Source organism: Lipophrys pholis, assembly GCF_963383615.2.
Source record: "Lipophrys pholis genome assembly, chromosome: 5".
In the NCBI taxonomy this organism is placed as follows: Eukaryota; Metazoa; Chordata; class Actinopteri; order Blenniiformes; family Blenniidae; genus Lipophrys; species Lipophrys pholis.
Window position 1 is genome coordinate 8,202,286 of NC_137628.1, and position 27,030 is coordinate 8,229,315.

Genomic DNA, 27,030 nt, shown 5'->3' on the forward strand with positions numbered 1-27,030 from the left:
AATCCAACCTACTGAAAATAAAAGCACAAACAAGTTTCTCTGAATCATGCTTAGTCAGAAATCCTTTCATTCTTGCTGTATTTATTATTATTATTTTTTTTTTCAAAAAGAAAGTATTTATTTGTAAATCTTGACGTACAACACAACTGCTGTTCTCTGATATTTGGTTCTGGTTCTTGATCATCGCCTGCTGAAGACTCCATCAAATTGGCTCATGGTGGTTTGATTTAGCATTTATTGCATTAGTCTGCCTCCTCTGGAGTCACTGCTCTTGGTGTGTGAGTAAATAATTACTATCTTATGTGCTAGTGCCCAACTGCTGTTCTATGTTTCAAACTTAAGAATATAATCATATTCAGTCAGTGGATCAATCCTATAATACTTTGCAAAAACGCGCTGTCTTGTTTGAAATAGTAGAACTGGATCAGAATCTTCTTTCAGTACAATGTGCATTTATATACCGCAAATTCTAAATATCAGTATTTTAAATATGAACATAAACTGTGATAATAACAATTCAGAATAATTGTGAGATTAAGTGATTATTAAATATCCAGCCCTACCTGAGGGAGAAAATTAAAAACAGGGGGTGCATGTGTCATTGCATGTTTAGATAGCACATTATTAGTTTTACAGTTTCTTTTAAAATAAGTTTTAATATAGCCTAATTGCAATAAATTGTTTCAAAGCACTGCCCATTCATGCTCTGCAGATGAAAAATGTCTGTAATTGTGGCAATGAATGTGTAAAGACTATACTTTTCTTCAATGGTGCTGCAGGCAACACAGTTAAAAGTCCAATATGGAACTCTTAAAAGAATTCCCACGCTTGGAAAATGATATATTTTATTTTTCATTTCAAACAATTCAAATACACAGTCTTTGCTTACAGAATGGTTAAACCAAAGTATGAGATGAACATCACCAGTAGAAAGTTTCTCTCCAAGACAGAGGCACTGTGTCTTAAAATAATTGTAATTTCCTGAACCAATGTCAGACTCAAGCCAAGCTCATTAAGGCCTCAATGCAAATGCGGAGACCAAGAGGCAAAGCCACAGCGGCAGCGACAGCGTGAGGGCTGGCGGCCCACCCGAATAGGCAATGGAATGATAGCACTTTCCCACATTGCCAACTTGATCTGTGGCGATGAACTCAACGACTTGCGAGCAGCAGGAAGCGTTGTAATTGGCCTGAACGATGGTGGCATTCAGCAGAGAGTGCGTGAAGACTCCGCTGCCCTGATGCAGGTACAGGCTATCGATCCCGGTGCCATTTCCGTCGGTGAGGTTAGCAGAGAGCTGCCAGCGGAAATCTTTGCACTGGGTTACGTCTTTAGGGCAGTCATCGGCGTGCACGCTGACCAAGTTGCACTGCGGCCGGATGAAGTCCGTAATCTGGACCGGTCACAGAGGAAAATACATGTCAAGATTGCGATTAAAATCAGTGGGACAGTTTCATAGTTTGTAGCCTTTGATTACCTTGGTCATGACAGACAGTCTGAGAACTGCATAGTTGGAGTCAGCGCCGCTGGGCGACCTGGCTTCGATGGTCACGGTGACATCAGTACCTGACTGCGTATCTTCAGGTGAACTGATAATCAGCGTACTGTTGGCATATTCTCCAGGAGTCAACGCGAGTCTGTTAGGACACAAGAATTGTGAAGTTGAAGTGAGGGAAAGTTCTTTTGGGATGGATTAAGGCTCAGTAGAGGTGGTGCGGTCGTCCCATTACTGGAGGGCCACTTCCTTGTTCAAGTAGTAACAAAAAAAAAAAGCTAATTTATTCCTCAAAATATATTATTTTACTTCAAATATACTGACACCAAACTGAGCTTTTTGTTCATTCTTAAATATCTGATTGAAACCTTTGAATAAACTAAAACAGAAACAGCTCCCTTCTGTTCTGGCAGCACTTATGCTAATTTTATTGAATTCATTTACATGAAATTATAGGCTAGAAATACTGTTGTGGAGATTGAGAACCTTGTTTAAAAGTGTTCCTAGTTGGTTTTAGAAACCTTGGTGGGGTATTAAGATGTGTCATGTAGACTAACCTTTACTCCAGTGAGTAGGTGGGGTTCACACGTTATCTCAACACAGATGTAACTTTGACCGAAACTGTCCCAACTCTTTGATAAGTCTCTTGTTCATTCAAAATGCTGCAATGTAAATACTGACAGGGACTAGCAGGCATGGTCATATTTCTCACAAAATGCTTCCTGTGAACACTATTCTACAATGGTAAAATCTTCTTTTATCTTATAAAGTTCTTAACAACTAGGTTCCATCATATCTTAAAGAGCTGTCAGTCCCTTTTTACCCCGGCCGGACGCATTCGTTCATACTGGAGGTTCCCAAAAAAAATCTAGTTATCTAGCACCACTCATGTGGAACCAGCTCCCTCTCTTCCCTTTGTAGGATCATGTTTATTTATTTATTTATTCATTCATTCATTCATTCATTCATTCATTCATTCATTCATTCATTCATTCATTCATTCATTCATTCATTCATTCATTCATTCAATTATTTATTTATTTATTATTTTTTTAATTATAAAATAAAGCTAACCGTTATGGTTGTCTTAGGTCACCCTGGACCATTTTATGCTGCTTTAGGTTTAGCCTGCTTTTTTGCACCAAGCGGTTTTCTTGCTTTTCATACATTTAAATGGTCTACCACTAACCTTAGGTGTTTCTCTCGCCTTGCCCCAAATTATCTGTACCTTGCTGCCGGATCTCTGATTTTGAAGCTGGATATTTATTATGGGACCTTCCTGCCCCCACCAGATCTGATAAGCAACCGGCTGCCCTCAGGAAAGGCTCCACCTGCACTTTGAAAGCCGCCGTACGTTATCCGCCCTTGTAAGACTATGAACTTTCAAAGTTTCCTCTTACTTTGATGGGTAGGTCATCTTGAAGCTTCTGTCATTTTTTATGTTGATGGTATATGAATCAGCAGAGCCCCGGGTCATCACACTGAAGGGGATCTTGAGGTTCTGTCCAGGCTCCATACTGCTGTCGACAGTCGTCTAAAGCAGATGAAGAAAAAAGTTATCAAGAAGATGGCTGATATAAACACAAATGTGTGTGGGATCTGGGCGTGCTTTCGTCATTCGTGTGGTTTCTGTCATTAATTATAACAGCAGTTGTGTAAAAGCGACATGACCAACCTGGATGTTCACTTTAGAGACAGACATCTGGGTGGTCGACTGCCTCTGAAATTTGCTGTTTGACACTTTGTCGGTTCCCTTCAGAACGATCAAAAACTCTCCCCGAGGGACTTGATCAACCATCACCAGGAAGTCTCCATTGCCGAAGTCAGTCATTTTGCTCTCAGTGATGTTTTCAGGACCGGACACTAATACCAGGCCAATTTCTCCAATGGTCAGGGACGTGGGGCCTTTTCTACCCATTACTGAGAGCATCAAGTTCGCCGGCATTCCTGCATTTCCACAGACAAAAACAAAGTCAGAAGACAGTAAAAATACATTACAGCAATTACAGCTACTTTATCTAACTTAGTATTGTGGGATGTTTATGCCACTTCCAGCTGATAATGAGCAAAGGCACATGTCAACATGTCATGACTCCCAGTCCATATTCTCCTGGGATTTGGCAGTTTTATAGGTGACACTGTAATAACAAATCCAACGTGGTGGTCTCTCCATAAGAATGTCTGTGTATTCCCATTGGTAATGTTTATAGTGTGCTGTTCTCTGTGTGCACGTGTGTAGTTTCATTACAAAAACAAACAACAGCTCCCACTAGTGGCCCAACATGGTACATTGTTTTCTGTGTAAACGGAAACAACTGTTTTGAAAACACTGCCATTTAAATGCAAACATTCTCTGTTATAAAAATGAAAGTAAATTATCCATTTCGACTTGATTCGTGAGTCGTGTAAATGGCGCTTTCGTCTGTCCGTGTGTCTTTGTGGGTCCGTAAGTGTTGTTTTCAGCATTGCCCCTGAGGTCCCCTTAAAACCATTCATGACTTTTTCACTCATGAGTAGCATTCACATAATATGGGTTAGACTGACCCTCTGTCATACAATAACATGTATGGACACGAGGTCTTTATTGTACCTGCTTGTGGACGCCCGCTCACAACCGCAAATCCCGGATGAGGTCCATCAAACATTTCCACAAAATCATAGATGAAAGTGATGGTACTCTGGCCTGAAGAAGGACATATTTGGAGTAGTTATGGTGAGACAATAGGGAGGTCATTGAACTGATATGATGTGATTACCCAATCTGCAGTATCTGACCTGTGACTTTGATTGTATATGGTGCGCTGGTGACGATCTTTATGTTCCATTCTCCCGCCTCCTTGTCAGGGTTGAGAGTGACTCTCCACAGATTGCCCACAGTCTGAACAGTCGCCAGTTTACCGCTCCCCGGTTTCTGATTCTGAGTGACACCTGCAAACGTATAGCCTGTATCATTGCTCATGAAAATATGTTGAAAATCAATGTCTATGTGGTGGGGGAGGAGTTGTAAAAAGGTCAAGCGTTTCTCTAGAATGGTAATTTCCTACCTATCTGGAAAACTGCAGAATTATAAAAGCAAATCATCACAACGGTTGTTTTTTTTTGAGTTGGGTTCTTTTGAGTTGTGCGAAGACCTCTGCCCTGTACGAGGTGCGGTGCATTACCTGATGGGTTGGTCAGGGTGAAAGATAAGGAACTTCCTGTGATGTAGAGAGTGACGTTTTTCAGAGAGCCGTCTAACACGAAGGGGAACGTCTCTGTTTTCCCAGTGGTCCTTGCTCGCTGAAGAACGGTCACCTATAAAAGAAAAACAAATCAAGATTCTGTTTCCACGACAATGCTTCAAGTGAAAATGCATCGTTTTTGCGCTTTCTTTTCAAAATAGTTTCACGTTTACACAGCAACGTCTGTTTACACTGAAACAGCAGAAACACTGAAAACAATGCCATTAGCATGTTGAGCCACTAGCTGGCGCTGCTGTTTTTGTAATGAAACTGCACACACGTACGTAGAGAACAATACACCATAAACATTAACAATGTATGGACGTTTTCAGTGGCTCAGAGCATTTTTGTTGTGTAAACTGGCCCCCCAATATGCAGCGAAAGTTTTGTGTTTTTACTTTAAAACGTTTGCCGTGTAAACGGGCGCTAATGCTTCACTTCTCTTGGTGTTTCAGTTATCCAATCTCTGTGGCCTGACACATGCGGTGAAGTGTATTTCCAGAGCTGCAGAAACTTACCAGTGCCGAGGTCGACGTGTCCAGGATAACGTCTGTGGCCTGAGGAAGGTTGTTCTTGGACACCTGAATAGCCTGACCTCCAGAAGCAAGGGCCAAGTCTTTGTAGTCGTTGAAGCTTCCTGCCATGGCAGACCGTCGGCGCCTTCCGCCCCCACCGGTCATGAAGAATGACACCTGTGGAGGGTAATTATTGTTCATGGGGGTGCTTTTGTTTTTGCAAACATTCTGCAACATATTCCACGCAAGAGTTCATACCCAAATCAGAAATGATAAAAAGCAATAAATAATCCAAATTTTAAAAAAAAACAAACACACACAGTAGGACAACAAGCATATGAAGGCTCACAAATGACTGAGCCTTTGGTTGGCACACACGGGCCATTTCACCGAAGCATACAAATCTGAAGAGTCTAATAACTCAGTACCAGTAAGTGCTTACTGTTGACTTGGTGCTCCGGATGAGAGCAACGATCGTGTCCTTGAGCGCAATGTCTTTGGCTGTCGCGTCAGTGAAAACATAGATGTGGGATGAGGAAGGGGAGCCAGTAAGAGCCAGCTGGAAAACAAAGCAGTGACAAATTAAAATAATTTTTGTCGGCTTTCGCCATTAGGACTTTTTTGCAGTGATTGCAACAGTTGAATTTCGGTTGCACCATTAAATTCCATATTCATCAAGTACCTGAAGCCCCGACAGACACATCTCAGGAGGATCATCGCCGCCAGTTGCCCTGAGTTTAGAAATTTCAGCTTTCATTTTCTCAGAGTCTGTCGTCCTTATCATTGGGCCAAAACCTTCATAAAAGCACAAAAAAGACAAAATTATTCACTGTTGTTGACAGTGTAATAAGTGATATAATTTCATGTCAAAGTAATATCACCTCAAACAATCAGCAGATGGAAACATAACAATCCTGATGTCATTGTAAAGACAAATTTGTAATGTGTGACTAGTGATGGGAATTGATAAGTTTTTTCCGATTCCGATTCCATTTTCGATTCTGTTTAACGATTTAATTCTTTATCGAGTCTCTTATCAATTTTTTTCTTTCTATCATTATTATTATTTTTATCATTATTATTATTATTATTATTATTATTATTATTATTATTTATTTATTTATTTTTTTTTTTTATTTATTTTTTTTTTTTTTAAAGGAGAATTAACAGGTAGATTACTAGGGGTGGGAATTGATAAGATTTTATTCCGGAGTATTGTTTTGAAGGGAAAACATGTAGTTTTACAGTCTTCTGCACCAAAAGGAATAACTTAATTTTTTCCTAAGATGAAACTTGAATTATAATTTTTCCCTTAAAAAAGAACAGTCAAATGTGTATTTGCCTTTATTGGATGCCCCCTGGAATTTACACTTTTTCAAATTTTGCGCTGTTGACAAGTTAACCCTCTCTGGGAGGTTAGAGACTGGAGAGGAATGAGGAAGTGACGTAGCAGGAGGAACGAGTTCTCTCGGTCTGCAGGGAATGCTGTTTTCATATTGTGTTGTTGCTTTTTGTGAGGGGATTTTCAACACTAAATGATCTAATACATAGACATACAGTAGTAGACCTCTCCTGATTGTGTATGTCTACATAGTAGACATACTCCAGTAGAGCGTTTAAATCTGTGACAACTAGGGGCTCACACATATAGCGAAGATCTACTAGCATGTGTCTACGCTGTCGGCTCGTTGGAGCAGACATTCACTACACGGGACAGATTGACGGCAGAGTTCGTTTATTAAAAGTCCCTCATTAGTAGGAGAGAACACGGAGAGAGAACATGAAACCTCCACACAGAAAGGCTCCTGCCGGGATTTGCACCGAGACTTTTTTTTGTTTTAACTTGGACCTTGTGGCTGTGAGGCGAGGGGCTGTGGACTCTGTGGATTCAGGACGTGGTGAGTGGAACATGTATTACTGTATCGTATTATTTTGTAGTTTATCATCTCCCACTTTAGACCTTCTTCCTCTCCATGTTTTCTCCTGGTTGAAGGAGGTCTGCGTCGCAGTGTGTGACGTAATGCAACGCGACTTCACGTCGTGCTGGAAATGAATCGTTAAGAAGAATCGAACACGTATAAGGTGTACGATTCCGATGGAATTGATCAATTGTAACCGGTTGTCAGACAGAACCGGTTTTCGATTCCCATCCCTATGTGTGACTGGCAAATCGGCAAACTTACAGATGCAGCAGACGCTTCAGACAACATAAGGCTGACTTAAGCATAGACCTTAAGGGCTGCTGTTTCACCATTGTGTCTGTTTTTCATAGACGTACTCAGAAACCATGAAAATGAGTTGATAATTCACTGAGCTGAGTGAAGAACTCCTTCCTCATTCAATGGACAAAAATCATTCCGTCATCCAGGATGGCGGCCATGAAGATATGCCAGCTTTAATAGGCAGCGTCATTCAACAGATGTCTATTTACAAAACTTCTATGTCTACTTACATTTTGATTATAACAACAAATCCCAAATTGGTAGTAAGCAGTTAAATAGGCTAAGTAAAAGTTCATACCTGGGTCATTAAAGGGAACCAGGATGTACTGAGATGGCTCGTCCTGTGTTCCTTTCTTGCTGTCAATAATTTCATAAACGACTGCCCTGGCTTCGTTGATGTCGTCCGCCATACTGCCGGTGGTGTCGATGACGAAGCACACAACCGAAGAGCGGGCGATCCCCATCATTCTGTGGCAAAAGAACACCGTTTACGTTTGTCCTGGTGGACAACTTTGGGAATACTCTATTTGGTTGCATATTTTCCAAATCCAAGGCCATGGTACCTCAGAAAGTCATTGTCCCCTGCAGCCAGGCGGATGTCCTCCAGCAGCTGCAGGCTAGCAGCTGTAGCAATATCCACAGCCCTATTGTGAAGGATTCCTTTTCCAGGCTCATCTTTGTTCAGGCTTGATTTGGGAATTGTTGTGCTGGTCAGATCAGCCGTGCCTCCATGGCTACATTTTCCTGGCAGGAGAAGAAGAGGTCAAACATGGTTTTCCGTTTAGGTTTGAATATGTTGATAAAAATTGATGGGAGGACAGTGGTTAGCACTCTCACAGCTTGACATCCCAACTTCCAGTAGAGGCTTGTGGGGCCTTTTTGTGTGAAGTATGTGCCCAATAAGAACTATTTCTACACTTGTAATTTGCCTGTGCATGTGTAAGTGTGAGTGATTGTATTTTAGTATTTGTGCTGTGTGTTTGCCATATTTTCACTCATATAGCTCTTTACGCTGTTAATCGCATTCACCCATTCAGACCCATGGAGGCGGCTCCAATGCAAGGCACTCAACCCATCCATTGGGAGCAATTTGAGGTTCATTGTCTTGCTCAAGAGACACTTGTGGACGGGGGAGATGAGGAATCAAACCAGCAGCATTGATTGAGAGACGATCACTCTGCCAAGTGAGCCCCAGTCGCCCCAGAGATAAAGACACATATAAAATGGAAGCATTAAAAGTACCAGGATACCTGTTGGCTTGGTGGGAGAGAAGATTCCCATGTAACCTGATGTGAGTTTCTTTTCCAGCACGATGTTGGGAAGGATCGAATTGATGCACGATCCAGTGCGGCAGTCAACGCAGGTTGCAGTATTTATATCTACACAGAGCAACATGAACATAACATCACTGCACTCATACCAAACTCTCCTGCCAACTGTGCGGCAACAGCAGCAGCCAATCACACACACAAAGGGGAGACGTCTATCTCTCAACTTTGCCCCGTAGATAAACTCTGAGATAAAAAAAAAAAAAAGTGCTCCTGTCAGATGTTGATTTTCTTTGGGGTTTTTTTGTGAGTGAAGTGATTCTCACCTGCCAGGTTTTCCAGAGGAAGGTCTGGGCGGATGAGGTTGACATATGGCTCTAAGTAACCCAGCTCCACCCAGTTACTGTGGCTGTAAAAATCCTGACAGTTCATAGAGACGTGTGTATCAACGACTCGTTCTTTTCCATCTGATCTGAATGTGCCTGTGCCCAGTTGTGCTCTATTCACCTGCAGTGTGTGAAGGACTCTTCCCAGTGTCTCCCTGGCAGCCTTGTAGTTCTCCTTGCGAACGTTTGCCTTGATGGCCACCAGGCCCTCGGTGATTAGGGATCGTCCTTCATTGAAAGCCTCGTTGTTGAAGTGATGTGGAGGACTAGGAGCACGATGTCATACGTAACACTTTGTCAGACAGTCTGGGTCATTATATCTTTCAGCATTTAAAAGGGTACCACATTTTGTAAATGTGAAAGTGTTTGAAATGGTCAGATATGATAACAAGTTGCACATTTCACAGTTTAAAACCTGTGTGTGTGTGTGTGTGTGTGTGTGTGTGTGTGTGTGTGTGTGTGTGTGTGTGTGTGTGTGTGTGTGTGTGTGTGTGTGTGTGTGTGTGTGTGTGTGTGTGTGTGTGTGTGTTTGTTCAGAGTTGTTCTGCTGCACCTGTTGATAAAGTCGCGGTCCACCAGACCGTTCTGTGTGTAGATTTCTTGAAGAGCTGTGTGAAACTTGGCGCCGGACACCTGCCCCGTGGCCGAGGGGCCGAGACAGGCCTGGACCAGCTCCTCAGGGGACGCACCCTGCAGGTCAAAGGTCCGAGATCATCTTTCATATCGCTCAAAAAGAGGGAGATGCTCAGCAGTTCTGCCATCTCATGTCTGAGGTCTGAATGGTTTTATTGTTTGTCTCGTTATACCACCTGATCTTCTACAAATGTTTCACTTCTAGTTCGATATAGTTTGTTTTTATTGTTTTATTATATTCACTGACGTTTAAGGTTTTTTCAGTTTAATCAACATTTTGACAACTTTCTACTTCTTTCGTGTGTTTTTACATCAGTTTATATGGTTTTGATTACATATTTTACTTGACAATTTTGCCAACAATTACAGTCTGTGTGATCAGACAGCAGTGTTTGGCTTAGTTACACAGAAAAAAAAAATCTCTGTCAGTTAAGTTATTGATTGGTCGGTCGGTTGGTTGGTCAGTTTATGTGAGGGTTGAGTTGTCAGTCGGTCGGTCAGTTGGCTGTTTGGATTGTCAGTCAGTTTATGTAAAGGTTTGTCGGTCGGTTGGTTTGTTGGTTTCTTGATTGGTCAGTCAGTCGGTTATATGTAAGAGTTGGCTGGTTGGTTGGTTGGTTGGTTTGCTGGTCGGTTGGGGGTGTGGCGGTGTGGGGGGGTGGCGGTGTGGCGGTCGATTCACTGCTTGTGAATGTGAACTGTGTTGTCTTGCACTGCAGTCTATGCTCCATCCTACCGTGGGTTGGAACTCGTGACCGTTTGCCTCGGCCACCGCCTTACACGCCTCGTTCACTTTCTGCAGCAGCGCCTTTCCAGTAATGGTGACGTGAGACGGCACCCCACCTCCGATGGGGACAAAAGCCAAGGCGGGGCCCGATAAGGCCGCAGTCAGCAGGGCGATGCCCAGAAAGGAAATCATGACTGATCTGTGGAGGGAAGCGGGCTTTGTTGTTAGTACAGATTAGATTATGTTAAAAGTGAGATTTCTCTGGTATCTGTTATTTACTTCTGAGGACCTTTTACTATTCTTTCCTACATCTGAAGACAAATATCTGTACTTTCTCCTTTTTGCATGCTTCAAATTGGCTTGTTCCTTCTTTCAATGGTTAGTTGCCGGACAAAGTGAACTTATAAGGCATTTATTAAAATCCTGATTACTATGAGAGGACAATATCATTATTATTATTAATAATAATAATAATAATAATAATAATAATAATAATAATAATGATGATGATAATAGCAATAATAACAATAGCAATAATAATAACAATAGCAATAATAATAATAATAATAATAATAATAATAATAATAATAATGCTTTCTTAAACTTCAGTAAAAATGATCAATCAGTACTTTTACAAGAGTATTTCTTTCAACTATGTATCTGAAATTGAAGTCTTGAAGTCTGAAGTCAAAAGTATCTCAGGATAATCTATTACCTTCCTTGAATAGGATCTTATTCACAATCATCACAGAGAATCATAATTTTTTAACACTGTTCACATCTTGACACCTGATATCATCACATGTTCACAGTTTTTGCTCATAAACTAATTATTTTTTTCTTTTTTCTTTTTTGCATCAAATTCCCAATTTTAATTCTATGATTTACATTTTTTTCTTAATGTTAGTCCAAAGTTGGGTTTATTTGGTATTTTGTTGTATAAGTGGCTAAATATGGCAAACATATATAATGTCTGACTCTGAAAGTGCTCAGGTGAAGTTACAAAACACACTCAGCTTCACTGAACCTGGATGGTTGAAGGGCAGAGACACAGTCCAACACTTGCACCAGTGTGCAGGCGGACTTCACTGATCTTATACATTTTGTTTTCTACTTTATCTGCTGTTCTCACAGAGCCCTCAATGAAACCGTAGAGCCGTGAAAACAATGTTTTTAGAGAGCTCATTCCTCAGACAGCAAACATATCTGTTTATGAGATAATAAAGATCTGATATATTATAGGCTTAATTGTCATCAGGAAAAACATTATTTAAGTAATTTTCTTTAATCAGGTTGTCATACCTTGCTGTGTCCCCGTCGTGGTGCCTTCAGGGACCCTGATGGAGGTGTACAGTGACCTCCCACCTCACCAATCAGTTGGTTATATACGGCCTGTTTATAAGGGAGGGAGGGGACTGGAAAAAATGCGCACACACACACACACACACACACACACACACACACACACACACACACACACACACACACAACTGTAATCTCATGTTTCTCAAAGGATTTTCCTTGTGACAAGCTGTAGATGACTGTGATTACGTAGTAAATAAAAACGGTCACACCCAGAGGAGTGTGGACATCTACCTGGAAAACTGGCAGAAAATATGTAACGCTTCAAGGCAGAAATTACTTTATTGAGGAAAAAGGGAGTGGTCTCAACCAAAGGTAGGGCAGGTTGATAAGTAACTCATAAGTGGATTGAATGAATGGGATTATATTACAGCATAAAAGGAGGACAGTTTTTAAAAAATGATCTGTTTTATTATTTGTTTGACGTCACTGTGCAACTAACTCTTGTAATCCTTTCCATGGACCTGTTGTTTAAACTCTTTCCTCCTTTTGAACACATTGAGGGAAAAATACTATCAACATGTATTTCTATGACAAAAACAGAAGTTGTTTTTGAAGATTTGAACTGATGAATAGAGTGTAAAACTCTTAGATTTTTGGGAATTGATTCCATTCCATACATGTCTAAACATATACAAAATACAGATACATACAAAAAGAAAGAAAATCTATTCCTACTTATATAAATCTATCTATCTATCTATCTATCTATCTATCTATCTATCTATCTATCTATCTATCTATCTATCTATCTATCTATCTATCTATCTATCTATCTATCTATCTATCTATCTATCTATCTATCTATTGCAAATGATCTATAAAAATAAACAAATCTATATTTTATGAAAATACATATACGCAAAATATCTAATCTATTATCCAAGTATAAACACAACTTTGGAGTTAATCTCACAAGGTTCTCTCTCAGTGTGTGAAGTTTCTTTCCATTTTCTGTTACTTCTCATTAACGCCATTAAAGCAGTAGATTTTTGTTTCAATAATGTAGAAAATCCACAATCCACGTGCTATATATGTGATTATTGTAAGAACCAACACAGCAAGAGATGCATCTGGTAAAACGTGGGAAAACAGACCCTAAGCATAACTTTATTACAGAGAAGAAGTTTAATTGTTTAATGTTTTAAGTCTTCGTTAAAGCAGGTTTTTCGTCAAAAACACCCAAAGTGCAGGTGGTACAGTACTCACTTGGATTCTGGAAACAAGCCAACCCGGTGCCCCACCTTGAAAATGATCAAATATGTATTCCACAATAACCAAGCAACCAGATGAACCTCATCCGCTGGGAGTCATTTGTCACAGTCAATCTGTCCAAAGGGCGCTGATGATGACAAGAGTGCAGAGAGGAGGGCGGGGAAGCTATTCCAGATCTGATGTTAAACACACATGCAAGTGTTTTTTTTATCTTATTTCTGATGAGATAGGCAAACATCAGGTCCTCAATTTATTACCATTGGCTTGCGGATTCGAAAAGGCTGTCAGACGTTTTGTCTCTTCTGTATCGTTGTTAACTGCAGTGATCCAGACTGGAGGGAAAATGTTAAAAACGTTTGATAAAATCAAGGTTTGAACCTGCAGGCTTTGTTAGTTTAGCCATCAAAACGAATGTCTGTTGTGTTGACTGCTGTTCCAGCTGCTTTTTGGAGTCCCTCAACACACCACCTTGTGGTGCAAAGTTGCATTGCCAGACTAAACTGGCTACCGCTAGTTGGATAACTCCTCGACATGGGTACCAGCAGTACGTCCCAAAATTGTCTTCACAATTTAGATTGTTTTCAAAATGTATTTATCAAAGTTGAATCATATTTGGAAATTCCAAAATCAGAATTAATTTGTTAGATTCTGAAAAATCATTGGAACAATGCATCATGTATTAACCCCCAAGAATATAATTCTGGAGCCATTCTGAATGTAATAAGCCAAAATGTAACAAAATACTAAATAACTTGAGAGAGAATGTTGGTCATTATCATTTCATATATACATATATATTACTGAAGTTATTATAATTTCAAAGTATTTTTTTTTTAATTCTATGTGCATAGGCTTAATACATTTTAACACACAGCCTACTTTTTACCAGAAAAATGTGTAAAACTCATGCTACTGTCTCCAGATTGGTTATTCTTCAAACTCTATCTGAAATGTGTTTTCAGTTGATTTTTCTCCAGGAGATTACTGAAATATTCCATTTGGTTTGTTTTTGTATGTCTCATAGTTGTGTTCAGACTCTTCTTCAATGGCTTATAATATGTTTTGTTGTTGTTTCCAAATTTCTCTTTGAAGTCAATAGTTTGGTTTTTCTCTGTTAAAGCATCTAGAAACGGCTGCGTTGTATTTGGATAAAGTGAATAAAGTTGAGTTGAATTGAAGAGTACATTGTACACCCACAGAATCTGGAAACACATGAACGTGTTTTTTCCATTCTGCAAGTCAGTGTCTTGTGTAATAATGAAGTGAGCACACACAGCACTGCTGATAAGGTGCAGGTCACTGAGACGATTGGCTTCAATAAAGTTATGATCAGGAAGAACATTTATTATTCACAAAATGCACAAAGAAAGAAATGATACTTAAAGAAATGCCTTGGTAGTACAGTGCCATGGAAGTTTGATTACAGATCAGTGACAAAATAGCTAAAACAATTAAAAAAATATATTATTAATGACGCAGCAAAAATAGTGGAATTAAAAAGACGGAACAGTTTTTTTTCCATGTAAAGAAAACAGAAAACAAGGAAGAGAGGAAGGTAAAGAGGATTAAAGAAGAAAAAATGAAAAAGAAGGAAAAGGGAAAAAGGGAAGAAAAATGGAGAAACGAGGAAAAGAGAAAAAGAACAAAAAAGAAGGAAAGGGGAACAAGAAAGAAAAGAATTAAAGAAGGAAAAGTTATGTTTTCTTTTTTCCTTCTTTTATTTGGGAAAAACAAGGAAAAAGGAAAAAACGTTTGCGCGCGTGTGTGTGCGTGTGTGTGTGTGCGTGTGTGTGTGCAATGTTGAGCTCCTGTGATGACTGAATTGGGATTAATAGAGTCCGATTTCATCTTATCCTCAAACTGCTGTCTCCATTAAGAAACTCTCAGTGGCGATAAACAGCTAAATAGCTAAAGAAGCTAAAATAGCTGAGATGCACAAAATGGCTAATGGGAGATACCAAAATCTCAAAATAAATGTGATGAAATATAAGTGTTCCTGTGACATTTCATGAATGTAACCTCAGTTTATGTATTTATAGTACATTCTTAGCATTGATTCTTATTTTCACGTGTGTGTTTTAGTGTTGTTAGGCTTCTATATTAGTGACTCTCAACTGGGGGGTTACGACCCAGAAGAGGGAGGAGAGTCACTGGTGTAGCAGTTCGATGGATTCACCAGCAGATGGCAGCAGAGCCTTATCTAAATCTAACATTACCAGCTTTACAGGTGACGTTCACAATTTAAGCGTAAAATACATTCAATACTGCAATATTACCAACCCACCGTCACATCCTCTCCCAGAAATGTAAATTGAGAGAGAAATTTAAATAAATTTCACAATTTACATTACTGCCTCCCGAGATTGTAACAGCTCACAGGGAGGAGCGCGTGTGTGTGTGTGTGTGTGTGTGTGTGTGTGTGTGTGTGTGTGTGTGTGTGTGTGTGTGTGTGTGTGTGTGTGTGTGTGTGTGTGTGTGTGTGTGTGTGTGTGTGTGTGTGTGTGTGTGTGTGTGTGTGTGTGTGTGTGTGTGTGTGTGTGAACTCACAGAACTGGAGTGATGAGTATCTTTGACACAACTTGGAAGGAAGACACAGCAGGCAGAGGCTTTCACTTTCTTTCATTCTTTCTTTCTCCCCTGTGAAGAAAAGGGATTCAGGTGAGTGTGAATTCAACTACAATTTATCAAGTAGCCAGCATGGAGATTAATTATTATAATAGATCAAGTGTCATAGATTAACATTTTTCGTGGTGCTGATCCTTCTGCTCATTGTTTGTCTTTTGAAAGCTGTATTTTACATTTATTGTCATTTTATTGAACTCCCACACATTTCCCATGAATTCCAGTTTTCTTTCCAGTTTGCACCGGCTCTCCTCCAGGAGGTACGTTTGAAGTTTTTCTATCATGTTTTATTCAGCTTTCACAATTCAAACTATGCAACATTACATGCAATATGTCATATAACTGGTGGTGCATTTCACGTATATATATATATATATATATATATATATATATATATATATATATATATATATATATATATATATATATATCAGAATTCACCAAGCGATGGATTGTTCACCCACTAAAAGGGAATGTGGGTAGGATTAGACCGTCGTGAGACAACCTGTCACACACACACACACACACACACACACACACACACACACACACACACACACACACACACACACACACACACACACATATATATATTTATTTTAATTTATTTATTTATTTTTTATAAAAAAAATTAAGATATATTGTCATGTACTAAACCATAAATGTTTATTGATTATTATCAGTAAAAGTGCAAACAGATGCATGTATAATCATATTGGCTCAGTCACTATTGATTAATTGAATTTTTTATTATTTTCTTTTTATTTACCAGATTCTCATATAAAGACATGTGGTTCTTCAGTTTTACATTAGTTTTTTTTATCACGTTATATCTTGTTCTCTCCAAGCAGATTGATGACTAACTGCTCATTCTGTGTATTTACTAAAACGATCTGTTCCTGTGTGCATAACAAGAGCAGCTGTGCCAATAACAGTCATCGACACAAACTCAGAAACACGTTAAAAGAGTATGATGAAAATCATACACTTTCTAAACTACTAAGGTGCTTCGTGCACCCTGTTTCATCAGAGTGTGTTCGATGTATCTCAGTAAGTCCGAAGTCTCACTGCATGAAGCGTCTTCCTGTTTACTTCAGTGGAAAAAAAAGGAAATCGTTGATCTGTTGCTACGCGAGCAGCCGCGTCAACATATATTTACTCACTCGTCTGCGTTCGTGTGCAGGCACGGTGCCGTTGATCTCATCAGGGTAGTCATAGTGAAGGGATGTGACGACGGCTCCGTTTACATGGCAACATGACAAGCAGCAGTACATTAAGGTTCCAGACAAAACAGGAACATAAATGATGTAGTTAGTATGCCAGGCCACTAGTGGGTGCTGTTGGTAATTTTTGTAATGAAACCACACACACATACGCGAACAGAGAATAATACGCAAGACAGGTGATGAAGTTGGTTTGTTATTACGGTGATTATCAACTACAAAACCATCAGAACCAAGTTCCAGGAGAATAGGGACTACAAGTTGCACCTTGGGGGCTGTTTGTAAAAAGTTGCATTTTCACTGGCTCTGAGCACCGTTGTTATGTAAACGAACTCCCAGTGCACTGCAGAACTTTTTTTTTTTTCCTTGAAATCGAAACCCGCCCCCTACTCCCATTAGAACCCATAAGAACAAGAAGAAAAGTTAGACTTTGACGTCAGCCAGCTGCCGAAAAAAAGAAACCGCTTCTTCGGCAGGACAGTTCATACACCAAGAAGAAGAAGCTGTCGAACTCGCAGGCCACGCCCCCTCACAGCAGCCACACGTCCGTGAAGCAGCGTTTTAACTTTTCAGCTGCGCAGCTTATGTCTCGCGTCAAATGTTTTCAGAAATACATTTCTCTGAACCGTTTCAGTGATAAAAGAGAAAGTTTGTGTCCAAGCTGCCATGTTGGTCCGGTTTTAACTGCAGGAGCTGACAGCTTTGAGTGATGCGTTCAGGGGCATCACGTAAGTCCGTCCTGTGACATATTAACGAACTGCGGGGCTCATACAGTAGCGAGGCTACATGCTAAATAAGATTAAAATATGATGGATATCGTCATTAGCAAGCTGGTGCATGAACAGATGTACCTACCAGCTCATGGTTCACAATTGTACAACTATAATCCTGTCTACTTTTTTAGGTGATTTATACCTCTTCCTCGTCACCACTTGGTTTACCAACCTTAATGACAGATCACGACACGAGTTCTCCTTTGATTTACACTGAAGAGATGACGCCACAGATAAACACTGAAAACCGTTGAAATCCTCACAACAACATGCTGGCGTGTCTTGGAGTTCTCAGGTGTGATTTCCCGCTCCGCCGAGCATGTGGTGTTACCCAACGGCTGGTATGTGGACAGACTGCAGCAACAGGCTTCGACACGTCGTTACCATCACGGGGGACACTTGGTTCCATAGATAGCTTTATGAGGTTTTAACTTAGCCAACAAGCCTTATGTGTGGAGTTAATGTTACTTTATGACAATTTATTTAGACAACATTCATCAACAGTTGCAGCTGAAAGGGGAAAATACTTGCAAAAAAAACCCGGAAAGTAACACTTACATGTATTTTATGATGTTATTTATGGGGTATTTAGTAGCAATGTAGTGTTTGATGAAGATGAGGAGAGGCGACGTTACGGTTTGTTCACAAGCTCCTGTTTGAATAAATAATCTTCCACACCACTTTATTCATGCCCATTCAACACAGTGAGGACCGAGAGCGCTCATCACTAAACTACTGTGCAGCCTGATTAGATACACTCTATTGCCATAAGTATTCGCTCGCCTCCCTTCACATGAACTTAGTGACCTCCCATTCTTCAACCATAGCCTTTAATAGGATATCAGTCCACCCTTTGCAGCCATAATAGGTTCAACTCTTCCAGAAAGGCTTTCCACAATGATTAGGAATGTGTTAATGGGAATTTTTGACTGGCAGTCTCCACTCTAATTTCTGTTTGTAGAAATAGTTTGCTTTGCTGAGGTGCTTGACTGTGGCCATGGACGTCATTCAAATACCTGAATTCAATGATTTGAACAGCTGAAAAAATATATTTGGCAACATAATGTAGTTTGCAGACTTCATTAGAAGATATTTCATGTCATTTTCTTTTTTTTTCTTTCGCTAAATTCAGATTGTTCTCTAATACACTAATTCTCTAACACACTGATGTTTGACAGATTCGTCCAACAACTCCGCATTTCCACATTGGAGCTGATTGGTCCATTCATTCATTCCAGGCTGAAATCAGCCCACAACAACAGATACAATACTGTAGCTCAATTTTGTGTAATTAGGGGTGTCGAGCACATTTTAGTTCAGGGGCCAAATGCAGCCGGAAAAGTAAACTTGTTCTATAATACATCATTTACATTTTAACTTTAACATTTTTCTTTCTTGTGGCACAGAGTGTACGTGATTAAAATGTCTATATTTTCACAAAACCAAACAGTTACTGATGCAAAAATACTGTGAAATGTCCCAAAAAAAACTTCTGTTGCATTATGGGTGTTTTTTTTTTGTTTGTTTAATAAACTCACCCTGACAGCATGGCTCTGAGGCGAGTTTGATAGCTAGTTTTCATCAATGATATGTCGGCCCGGGTTTAAGTGTTGTGTTGTGTCCACTACGCTTAAGAATTTTTTATTATTATTTTTTTTTTAAATCTATGTTTTCTTTAAAATTGTGAAATGATGGCCTGTTGTTTTGGCTCACAGGCCTTATGTTGGACACCTATGATCTCAAACATGCAAAAACCCTCATTTGAATTCTCCTGTTGAGGCTCATGGTCAGGGGCGACTGGTCATCAGAGCCCCACCTGGTGTCATCAGAAAGGACTGCATGCAAAGTATGCTATTAACTCTTTAAGATTATCTACAATATTTTCTTGTCTGTGAATAAACCTTCCTCTTATGTAGCACATAATTATTGTGTGAGGACTGTACTCCCTGGTTATTAGTCTCCTCTTGCGGTTTCAGGTTGTGTTTCCTCCTGATCCACAACGATGGCGCATTAGTGTAGCTCGCCCCTCTCACACCATGCAGTGTGTATTGGATGCAGTAAAATGAAAGTGCGCATGCTCAGGCCGTGGCTCTGTTCATTCAGTTCACTTGATTTTGATGCCGAGTGGGGCTTGAAGCCTGAACTAAAAACATCATTAGATCGCTGATTTAGGCTCTGCTTCACAGAACCGGAGCGAGTCGTCACAAATACCAGCTTGTTAGCAGCTAAAGCTAACACACAGCTAAGAATAAAAATCAATTCGTTTGATTATTATTCCGAGTTTGAAACACTTAGTTTAGCAGAGAAAATCAAAGTAAGTAGTTGTACACCGTGTGACACGGTGAGGAACACTTTTTAAGAATCTCACAAATTTGTAGCTTAATCCGTGGCTGAGCTGGCGTCCCTGAAACAGCATGACCTGGTTCGAAACCCAACGTTGATATTTATTTATTTATTTATTTTTGAGCGGCTATTTCCAATGCTCAACATTTTTACGGGATTAGTGCCTATATAGTTGTAATAATGTTGTGGCTAAAAGGCTGTGCACACACTTTGCTTTGGAATTCAGTAGTGTCACGGGACCTGAAATAAAATCGTGCCCCACCAAGTATTTACATCTAGAAACGCCACTGCTCACGGTATAGATCTTAGTTGATTGCCTGCAAAGTGCAATTTATTTGTGCGAGCATGCAATTTCTCTCACTTTACGCAGGACATTAGGAAACCAGGCCGTTCAAATTTGATGCACCGTGAACTGTTTGGAAATGGCAGAAAGGAATTGGCAAATTTAAAACTGTAAAGAAGCGTTGCAACAATAAAAGAAACTTTCTAGGCAACACAAGTTTCTACTGTGAAGCTTCTTACAATCTCCACATGCAGCCTAAAAGTACATAACAACTGCAGAGCAAGTTGTGACTTGCAAACCCTATGCCACTATGCTGCTAAAAGCAAGCGAGAGCAACAACACAGATTTCTCCTGCCAAAAGCAGATTCATTATCATCTTGTTTCTGTAATTCCTACACTTATTTAACTAATTACCTTCAACAGGGTATTCTTCACCAATTGGCTAAGTGCAATGTGTAATTGGTTAATAAAGAGTGACAAGTGAGAGAAATATGAAATTAACTGAGTCATCTGAGCTGAAGAAGGGGAGTGGAAACAGTTAGGAGCAGGAGCACATCTGGCATTTATAACAACATCTGCATCATTAATGTCATCATCCCCCTAAGTGTAATAAATCAGATCATCAGTTTTTCCACTGTCGATTACATAAACTACTGCTTGGAGGAAGAAAAAAAAAAAATCACATACCAAGGATTCATGTCTGAACCACTTCAGTCCCGAGATGATTTCTTATTTTATTTTTTTAACATCTTCTATCTGATTAAATCTTTGTTTATCTGTTTGATAAATTCAATCAAATGGTGATTTAGTGCTTCACACATTAAATTATTGACAGTGTGCCTTTTTAAACACATCCAGCATGTCATGTGTTTCTCAATTCTGCCATTTCCTTGCAAATATCACAATATATACTTGTTAGTGTACAAGATGGAGCAGTGCAGGTGGGGATTTTTTTGTTTTTGTTTGTTTGTTTGTTTGTTTTTCTTTTTTCTTCTTTTAAATAAAACTTGCTATCTATAAATGGTGAAATATGCAACCAAGAGAGATGCAACCAAACGGAATTTCGCTTTATTTTGTACAATGACAATAAAGCTTCTTAAATCTTCTTAAATCTGAAATGTTAAATCTGAAATATGTGTGATTTTGTCAGTCTAAAATTTCTCAGGTTGGTTTTTATTAAGCATAAATGTCTTTGATGGTGTTTAGTTGATCTGAATTTTAAAGAAAAATTGCAAAAGTAAATAAGGGAAGACACCTATACGATCCCGTTTCCACCACAACGTATTAAGTGAAAATGCAGTGCTTTGCATTTTCATTTCAGAATTGTGTTGCATTTACATTGCAACGTTTTGAAAGCGATGTAGTTCACATGCAAGGCCATGAGTTGGGGTTGTTGTTTGTTTATGTAATAAAACCACGTACACACAGAGAACAAAACGCTATAAACACTAACAATGGGAGTACACAGACAGTCGTATGGACTGGATTGTTATTACGGTGACTGTCAACTATAAAACAATGACAACAAGTCCCAGGAGAATAATGGTGAATTTCTCCAAGGGATTCAAAAAGCATTTTTCTCTATATTTGTTCTTCTACTTGCGCATTTGCAGAAGAACTATTTACTACAGCTGTGACGCGAAGAAGCACAATTTTTCTGAAATGAAAAGTTCCGCTTTACCCCGTTTCAACAAGTGTTTTGAAAAAGTTGCGTTTTCAGCGGCACCGAGCACTGTTGTCGTGGAAACGGACAAGCAAAACGCAATGACAGTTTTGCATTTTCACTTGAAATCGTTGCCTAAAACATCCTTCAGCGATACCAAAGAATTACAATCAGGTACCGGAAATATCTTATTCTTTCTAGTGTGAAGCAGTTTTTACCTTCAGGAGAATAAGATCTTTTTCTCTCTTTTCTTTTAGAGAAAAGGCGTCCAGCATGTCCCTGAACTCGAGTGTTTCAGACGAACAGCTCTTCTGCCCCCAGCTCCAGTTGATGAGGGACCACGCCCTCAACAACAACACCCGCGCCAACCTGGCGGTGGTCTGCATCCACGGTTTAGTCTCCTGTCTGGGGATCTTGGAGAACGCCCTCATCATCTGGGTGGTGGGCTTCCGACTCAGGAGCCGCACCGTGGCCTCCGTCTGGGTGCTCAACCTGGCGTTGTCGGACTTCCTGGCCACCCTGACGCTCCCCCTCTTCACCTTCTACCTGGCCTCGCTCCACAGCTGGGAGCTGGGCAGCCCGCTCTGCAAAGCGCAGGCCTCCATCTTTTACCTGAACATGTTTGTGTCGGCCTTCCTGTTGGCCGCCATCTCACTGGACCGCCTTCTTCTTGTGATAAAGCCGGTGTGGAGCCAGAATCATCGGTCGGTGGGCGGAGCATGGAAGGTGTGTGTCGTAGGTTGGATATGGGCAGCGGTTAACACGCTACCATACTATCTGTTCCGCTCGGTGACGGAGAAAACGGACGGCAGGAAGCTGTGCTATCATGACTTTGCCTTGTATCTGTCCCCCGACGCCACGCTGGAGAGAGCCTGCAATGTGAGACAGACTTCCACAGCCATCTCAAAGTTGCTGCTTACCTTCCTGTTCCCCCTGATGCTGATCGCTGGCAGCTACATCAAAATCGTCCTGAGCCTCAGAAACCGGCACAAGAGGAGGAAGCAGAGTACCATCAGACTAACTGATGCGCTCATCACGTCAAGCAAAAATGGAGAACCAGCCAATGTCCAGACACCCACAAAAACTGCCAATGTCTTCCTGAAGCTTCCATCTTTAAGATTACCTTCCACCCCCACTGAGAGAAAACTCTCCCCCACCACCTCCGCTCAGACAAACCAAAGCCAGCTCTCCCAGAGTTTTACCAAAATGGTGACGTCCGTGATCGCAGCGTTCGCTCTGTGCTGGGCTCCGTACCACATCTTCTGCATGATCGAAGTCACAGCCCAGTACAAGAAAGACAACCTCAAACTGGTGGAAGTGGGACTGCCTCTGGCTACGACCATTGCCTTCCTGAATCCGGTGTTGAATCCCATCCTGTACGCCTTCAGCTGCCCACACTTCTGCGTGAGGATACGACAGAGTCTGGGAGCGGTGTTTGAAGGGCTGGTAGAGGAAGGAGGTGGGCTCCTCATGGGCCCGGGGAAAAGCATCAGGGCTCACATTCGACGGAGGAGCAGCCGAGATGTCGGTCTCGGAGTCCCCGGGTCACCCAAGGGCTGTGGTTCACCCTATCCGTCGTCAGACAACCATCCTCCATTATCTTCACCTTCAGTCACCAGAGGCCTCCAAATGGAGCAAACTGGACAAGACTCATATAAAGAAGGGGAACATTGTTGAAACACTTTTCTATCTATACCTGAGAGTACCATAGGCTGGTATTGGATTTCCTGAATTTAGACCTTCACTTTGATTTAGACATTAGAAAAATAAGTATTTGATTGTTTTCTTGGCAATTTTGTACAGACATTTGTGCGTCTTTTAGGTTTTTTTTATATCTTCTGCCGCAGATGTAGTTATTCTTGATTGTTTTATTTATTTAATGTTTTTCAAAGTGAGATGAGGTAGTAAAATGGGACCTATGCTGACTCCTGTCCCACCACTCTCACCCAGTCACCCAGTAGACTGGAAAAATCTACCCAGACAAACATTTCAGTATTACATGTGTTTTGCCCCGTCATGACTCAAGTTACTACCAGCAATGACGATCATCTTGCCTGGGGTAATGTTTAGGCTATAAACTTCGTCAGCACAAAGTCAGTCAGCATCTTTCCAAGCACTGGAATTACTGTCAAATTAAAGACCAGTTATCAAGACAAACCCAAAACACCCACCCCTGGGGTCAAAGTCCCAACCAGTGATATCCCGTATCGATAGATAAGCAAGTGATGAACCTCAGGCTGCGTTTACACAACAACCTTTTAATGAGAAAACGGAAAGCTCTGGCGTCGGTTCACACAACAATGGTGCTTGGAGCCACTGAAAACTCAACTTTTTGAAACGCACCACTTTGACCATTTCCAATATATAAAATTGACTTCTACTCAAGTAAAGAAGCTGAATCAGTACTTTTAGTCTCACTTGTCCTTTTTTCGTTTGTTTTTAATCATTTTCAAAAGTTTCTTAAATTACTTCAGTAAAATATATTTGCCAATTCAGCCCGCAGTTACTTGTACTTGAGTACAATTTAAGGGCAGTATTTGTACCCGATTACAGATTTCTGGCGGTACAAAAGAGAAGGGATCGGACGCATCAGTTTCTCATGTCATGCAGCCTCCAGTCACTAGAGGGCAGATTATCTCTGACTGCATCAGGCGACTTGAAGCAATAAAGCTGGATTATGCTTTTCAGGTCCTGTAATCCAGGAGCGCTTTACAAGTGAACGGCCCGTCGTCTGAGCACCTTTCAGAGTGATTGGATTTGATCATATCTGATATCCCCGTTTGATTGACCGTCTCATCACAGCCACCATGGCTGTCTGGTTCAGCCTTCACACACAGGCGGGGTGTATCCGCCGTATGTAGGCCACAGCAGTGTGGGATTACTGTGAAGGTAGCTTGTAATTCAGAGGGAATATTAGAGAGTGAAGATCCACAATACAAAATCAGGGAGGGATTAAATGTGAGAGTGTAGCATGTCAAGTTCTTCTAAGGGATTGTCTCTTTTAACCCGGTGAATAATTCAGACAAAATGTAAAAAAAACTCAAAAGAATTGTTAATTTCACATAAAAAAATAAGGACAAAAGACTTTATTAAAATGTACTGCTAGGTATTGTATATTAAATATACTAAAACAAAAACATGAGTATAAAATGGGGATGATTTTACTTTTGAAGTATTTGATGCATTTCATTAATCTCTTTATCTATTCTGACGTGGAGCCTGCTTCACATTTATTTGAATGTATTGGAAATAATAAGTGGAATTACATTTAATTTTCTCAAATGAAACTTGAGCAGCTTGAGAAACCTCCACAATATGACTATAAATATTGGGAAAAGTCAGGTCTCTGTCTGCATCAACCCCTGTGTGTCTCACCTCACGTTTTCATTTACCAAAATCTTCTTCTCCCCCTGCTTAGCACTAATGTGCTGTGGTCTCTCTGCCTGGTCTGTGCATTTAAAGCCGTCTCCCTCTGTTGTCTGCATTGACACGTCTTGTCGTTTCTGATCCCCCTGTGTTCTGTTTGTGTTGTCTGGACTGCAATTTTCGTTTCGTTTTCGATTTTTACACAATGTAAATATTTTATGTAAATAAAAACAGTTTTTATTGAACTTTGAGTCTGCGCTTGGGTCCATCCTGACACATCGTTACTGATAAAGCTTTATACAAAATCTCAGAAATATTCATTTACATAGTATAAAAAATGCTTTGGGCATGGTATTGGATTTCCCTATCTTACAGTATAATGGGATATTTGTATTGGAGGAGCATAAATATAACTTACGGATGCATTTAGTATAGGTTTGAAATTACACAAAGTCACTTGAACGGGGCTGATAAAGTATTAATCTGTATATAGTGGTCCTAATATACCTATTTACGAATGATGATATCAGTATAAATATAGATGAGTATATCAGATTTGAATGCAGATAAGTATGTATGTGTATGTATTATAAAAACATACATTAATATACTTTGTTTTATCTTTGTATAACAAACGTGAACAAAGACGGGATATTATAATCAGAGATGCTATGACTGGATAGGGAAGTTGAATGAATTCCTGACCTGGAGGAGGCGCTCCCGGGTCCCGGAAAGAACCAAATCAGTGACAATATGATGGTTTCTGTCTGGAGTATAATAATCAGTAGGGAGTCCCCCTATTAGTCTCCCACACTGAGAGACATTCTGGAAAACGCTTGAGCTCCATATCCTACACAGTTGTAGTAAATGTTTCTTGTGCACATGCTCAGTAGATGACTTTCAGTCCATAGTCTCCGGGGACTTGGTTGATTTATCGTCGAGAGTCACCGTAATAACAATCAAACTTGGTCATCTGTCTATACGAATGTCTGTGTACTCGCCATTATTAATGTTTATAACGTTTTGTGCTATGCTGCATGTGTGTCTGGTTTCATTAGAAAAACAAACAAAAGCGCCAACTCGTGGCCTGGCATGCGAACCACATCGTTTTTCAGCGTTTTTCACTTAAAACGGTGTGTAAACCAGACTAAAGATCTGGTGAAAAAGCCACCCATAAAAAATAAAAAATGTAGAATCTTGAAAAATCTGACATTCTTTAATCTCAGAAGTCTGACTTTTTGTCTCCGAATTGTAAGAAAAAAATAATGATATTCAGTTTTGTGCTTCTTTGTTCCATCGTGCCGGGGCCCAACAGAAACCTGATTGTAACTACGAGGCAACAGTCTGAACTACAACACCCTCTGCGCTTCCCTAAGTCCACCTCTACACCACCAAATATAATCTAATGCAATTCCAAGTTACAGAGCAACTGGGAGATGCTGAGAATTGTTTAATCCACGTAGAGATTAGCTGATTGGTCCGAATATTTCCCCCGAATTTACCCCAGAAGAGACATGAACTAGATGATGGCGATGTGGAAAAGATTAGCGGATGTAGAGGAGGGGAATAAAAGATGATGAAACAGCTGGAGGACAGAGACAGCAGAAGATACTGAAAATGATACGGCCACCGAGAGATTTTGTAAATTGCTGTGAGAAACGATTTGGACGGATGATGAGAGTTAAGGAAAGAATGAAATGGATACTGTGTTGA

General features: G+C 40.3%; 2 protein-coding genes across 4 annotated transcripts; one reads left to right on the forward strand and one right to left on the reverse strand.

Annotated features, from left to right (window-relative positions):
* Positions 1 to 1,012: 1,012 nt before the first annotated feature.
* vwa11 (von Willebrand factor A domain containing 11) lies at positions 1,013 to 10,659 on the reverse strand (the record flags this gene model as incomplete). The annotated part of the gene is made up of 17 exons (XM_080462971.1): positions 1,013 to 1,393; positions 1,478 to 1,637; positions 2,896 to 3,029; positions 3,171 to 3,442; positions 4,086 to 4,178; positions 4,271 to 4,423; positions 4,657 to 4,789; positions 5,235 to 5,408; positions 5,674 to 5,790; positions 5,914 to 6,026; positions 7,752 to 7,921; positions 8,017 to 8,197; positions 8,704 to 8,832; positions 9,048 to 9,141; positions 9,229 to 9,373; positions 9,661 to 9,797; positions 10,477 to 10,659. The coding sequence occupies 17 exons, from the start codon at positions 10,657 to 10,659 to the stop codon at positions 1,013 to 1,015; spliced, it is 2,769 nt and encodes a 922-aa protein (XP_080319097.1).
* Positions 10,660 to 15,589: 4,930 nt separating this feature from the next.
* Positions 15,590 to 25,560, forward strand: LOC308110439 (prostaglandin D2 receptor 2-like). Of its 3 annotated transcripts, none has more exons than XM_080464716.1 (3): positions 15,590 to 15,702; positions 15,903 to 15,926; positions 22,209 to 25,554. In XM_080464716.1, the coding sequence occupies exon 3, from the start codon at positions 22,225 to 22,227 to the stop codon at positions 23,626 to 23,628; it is 1,404 nt and encodes a 467-aa protein (XP_080320842.1). In that variant the 5' UTR covers positions 15,590 to 15,702; positions 15,903 to 15,926; positions 22,209 to 22,224; the 3' UTR covers positions 23,629 to 25,554. The 3 variants fall into 3 exon arrangements, with proteins under 3 accessions (XP_080320842.1, XP_080320843.1, XP_080320841.1); XM_080464715.1 differs by having other exon boundaries at positions 15,622 to 15,702; positions 15,891 to 15,926; positions 22,209 to 25,560; XM_080464717.1 differs by lacking the exon at positions 15,903 to 15,926 and having other exon boundaries at positions 15,612 to 15,702.
* The last annotated feature ends 1,470 nt before the right edge of the window (positions 25,561 to 27,030 follow it).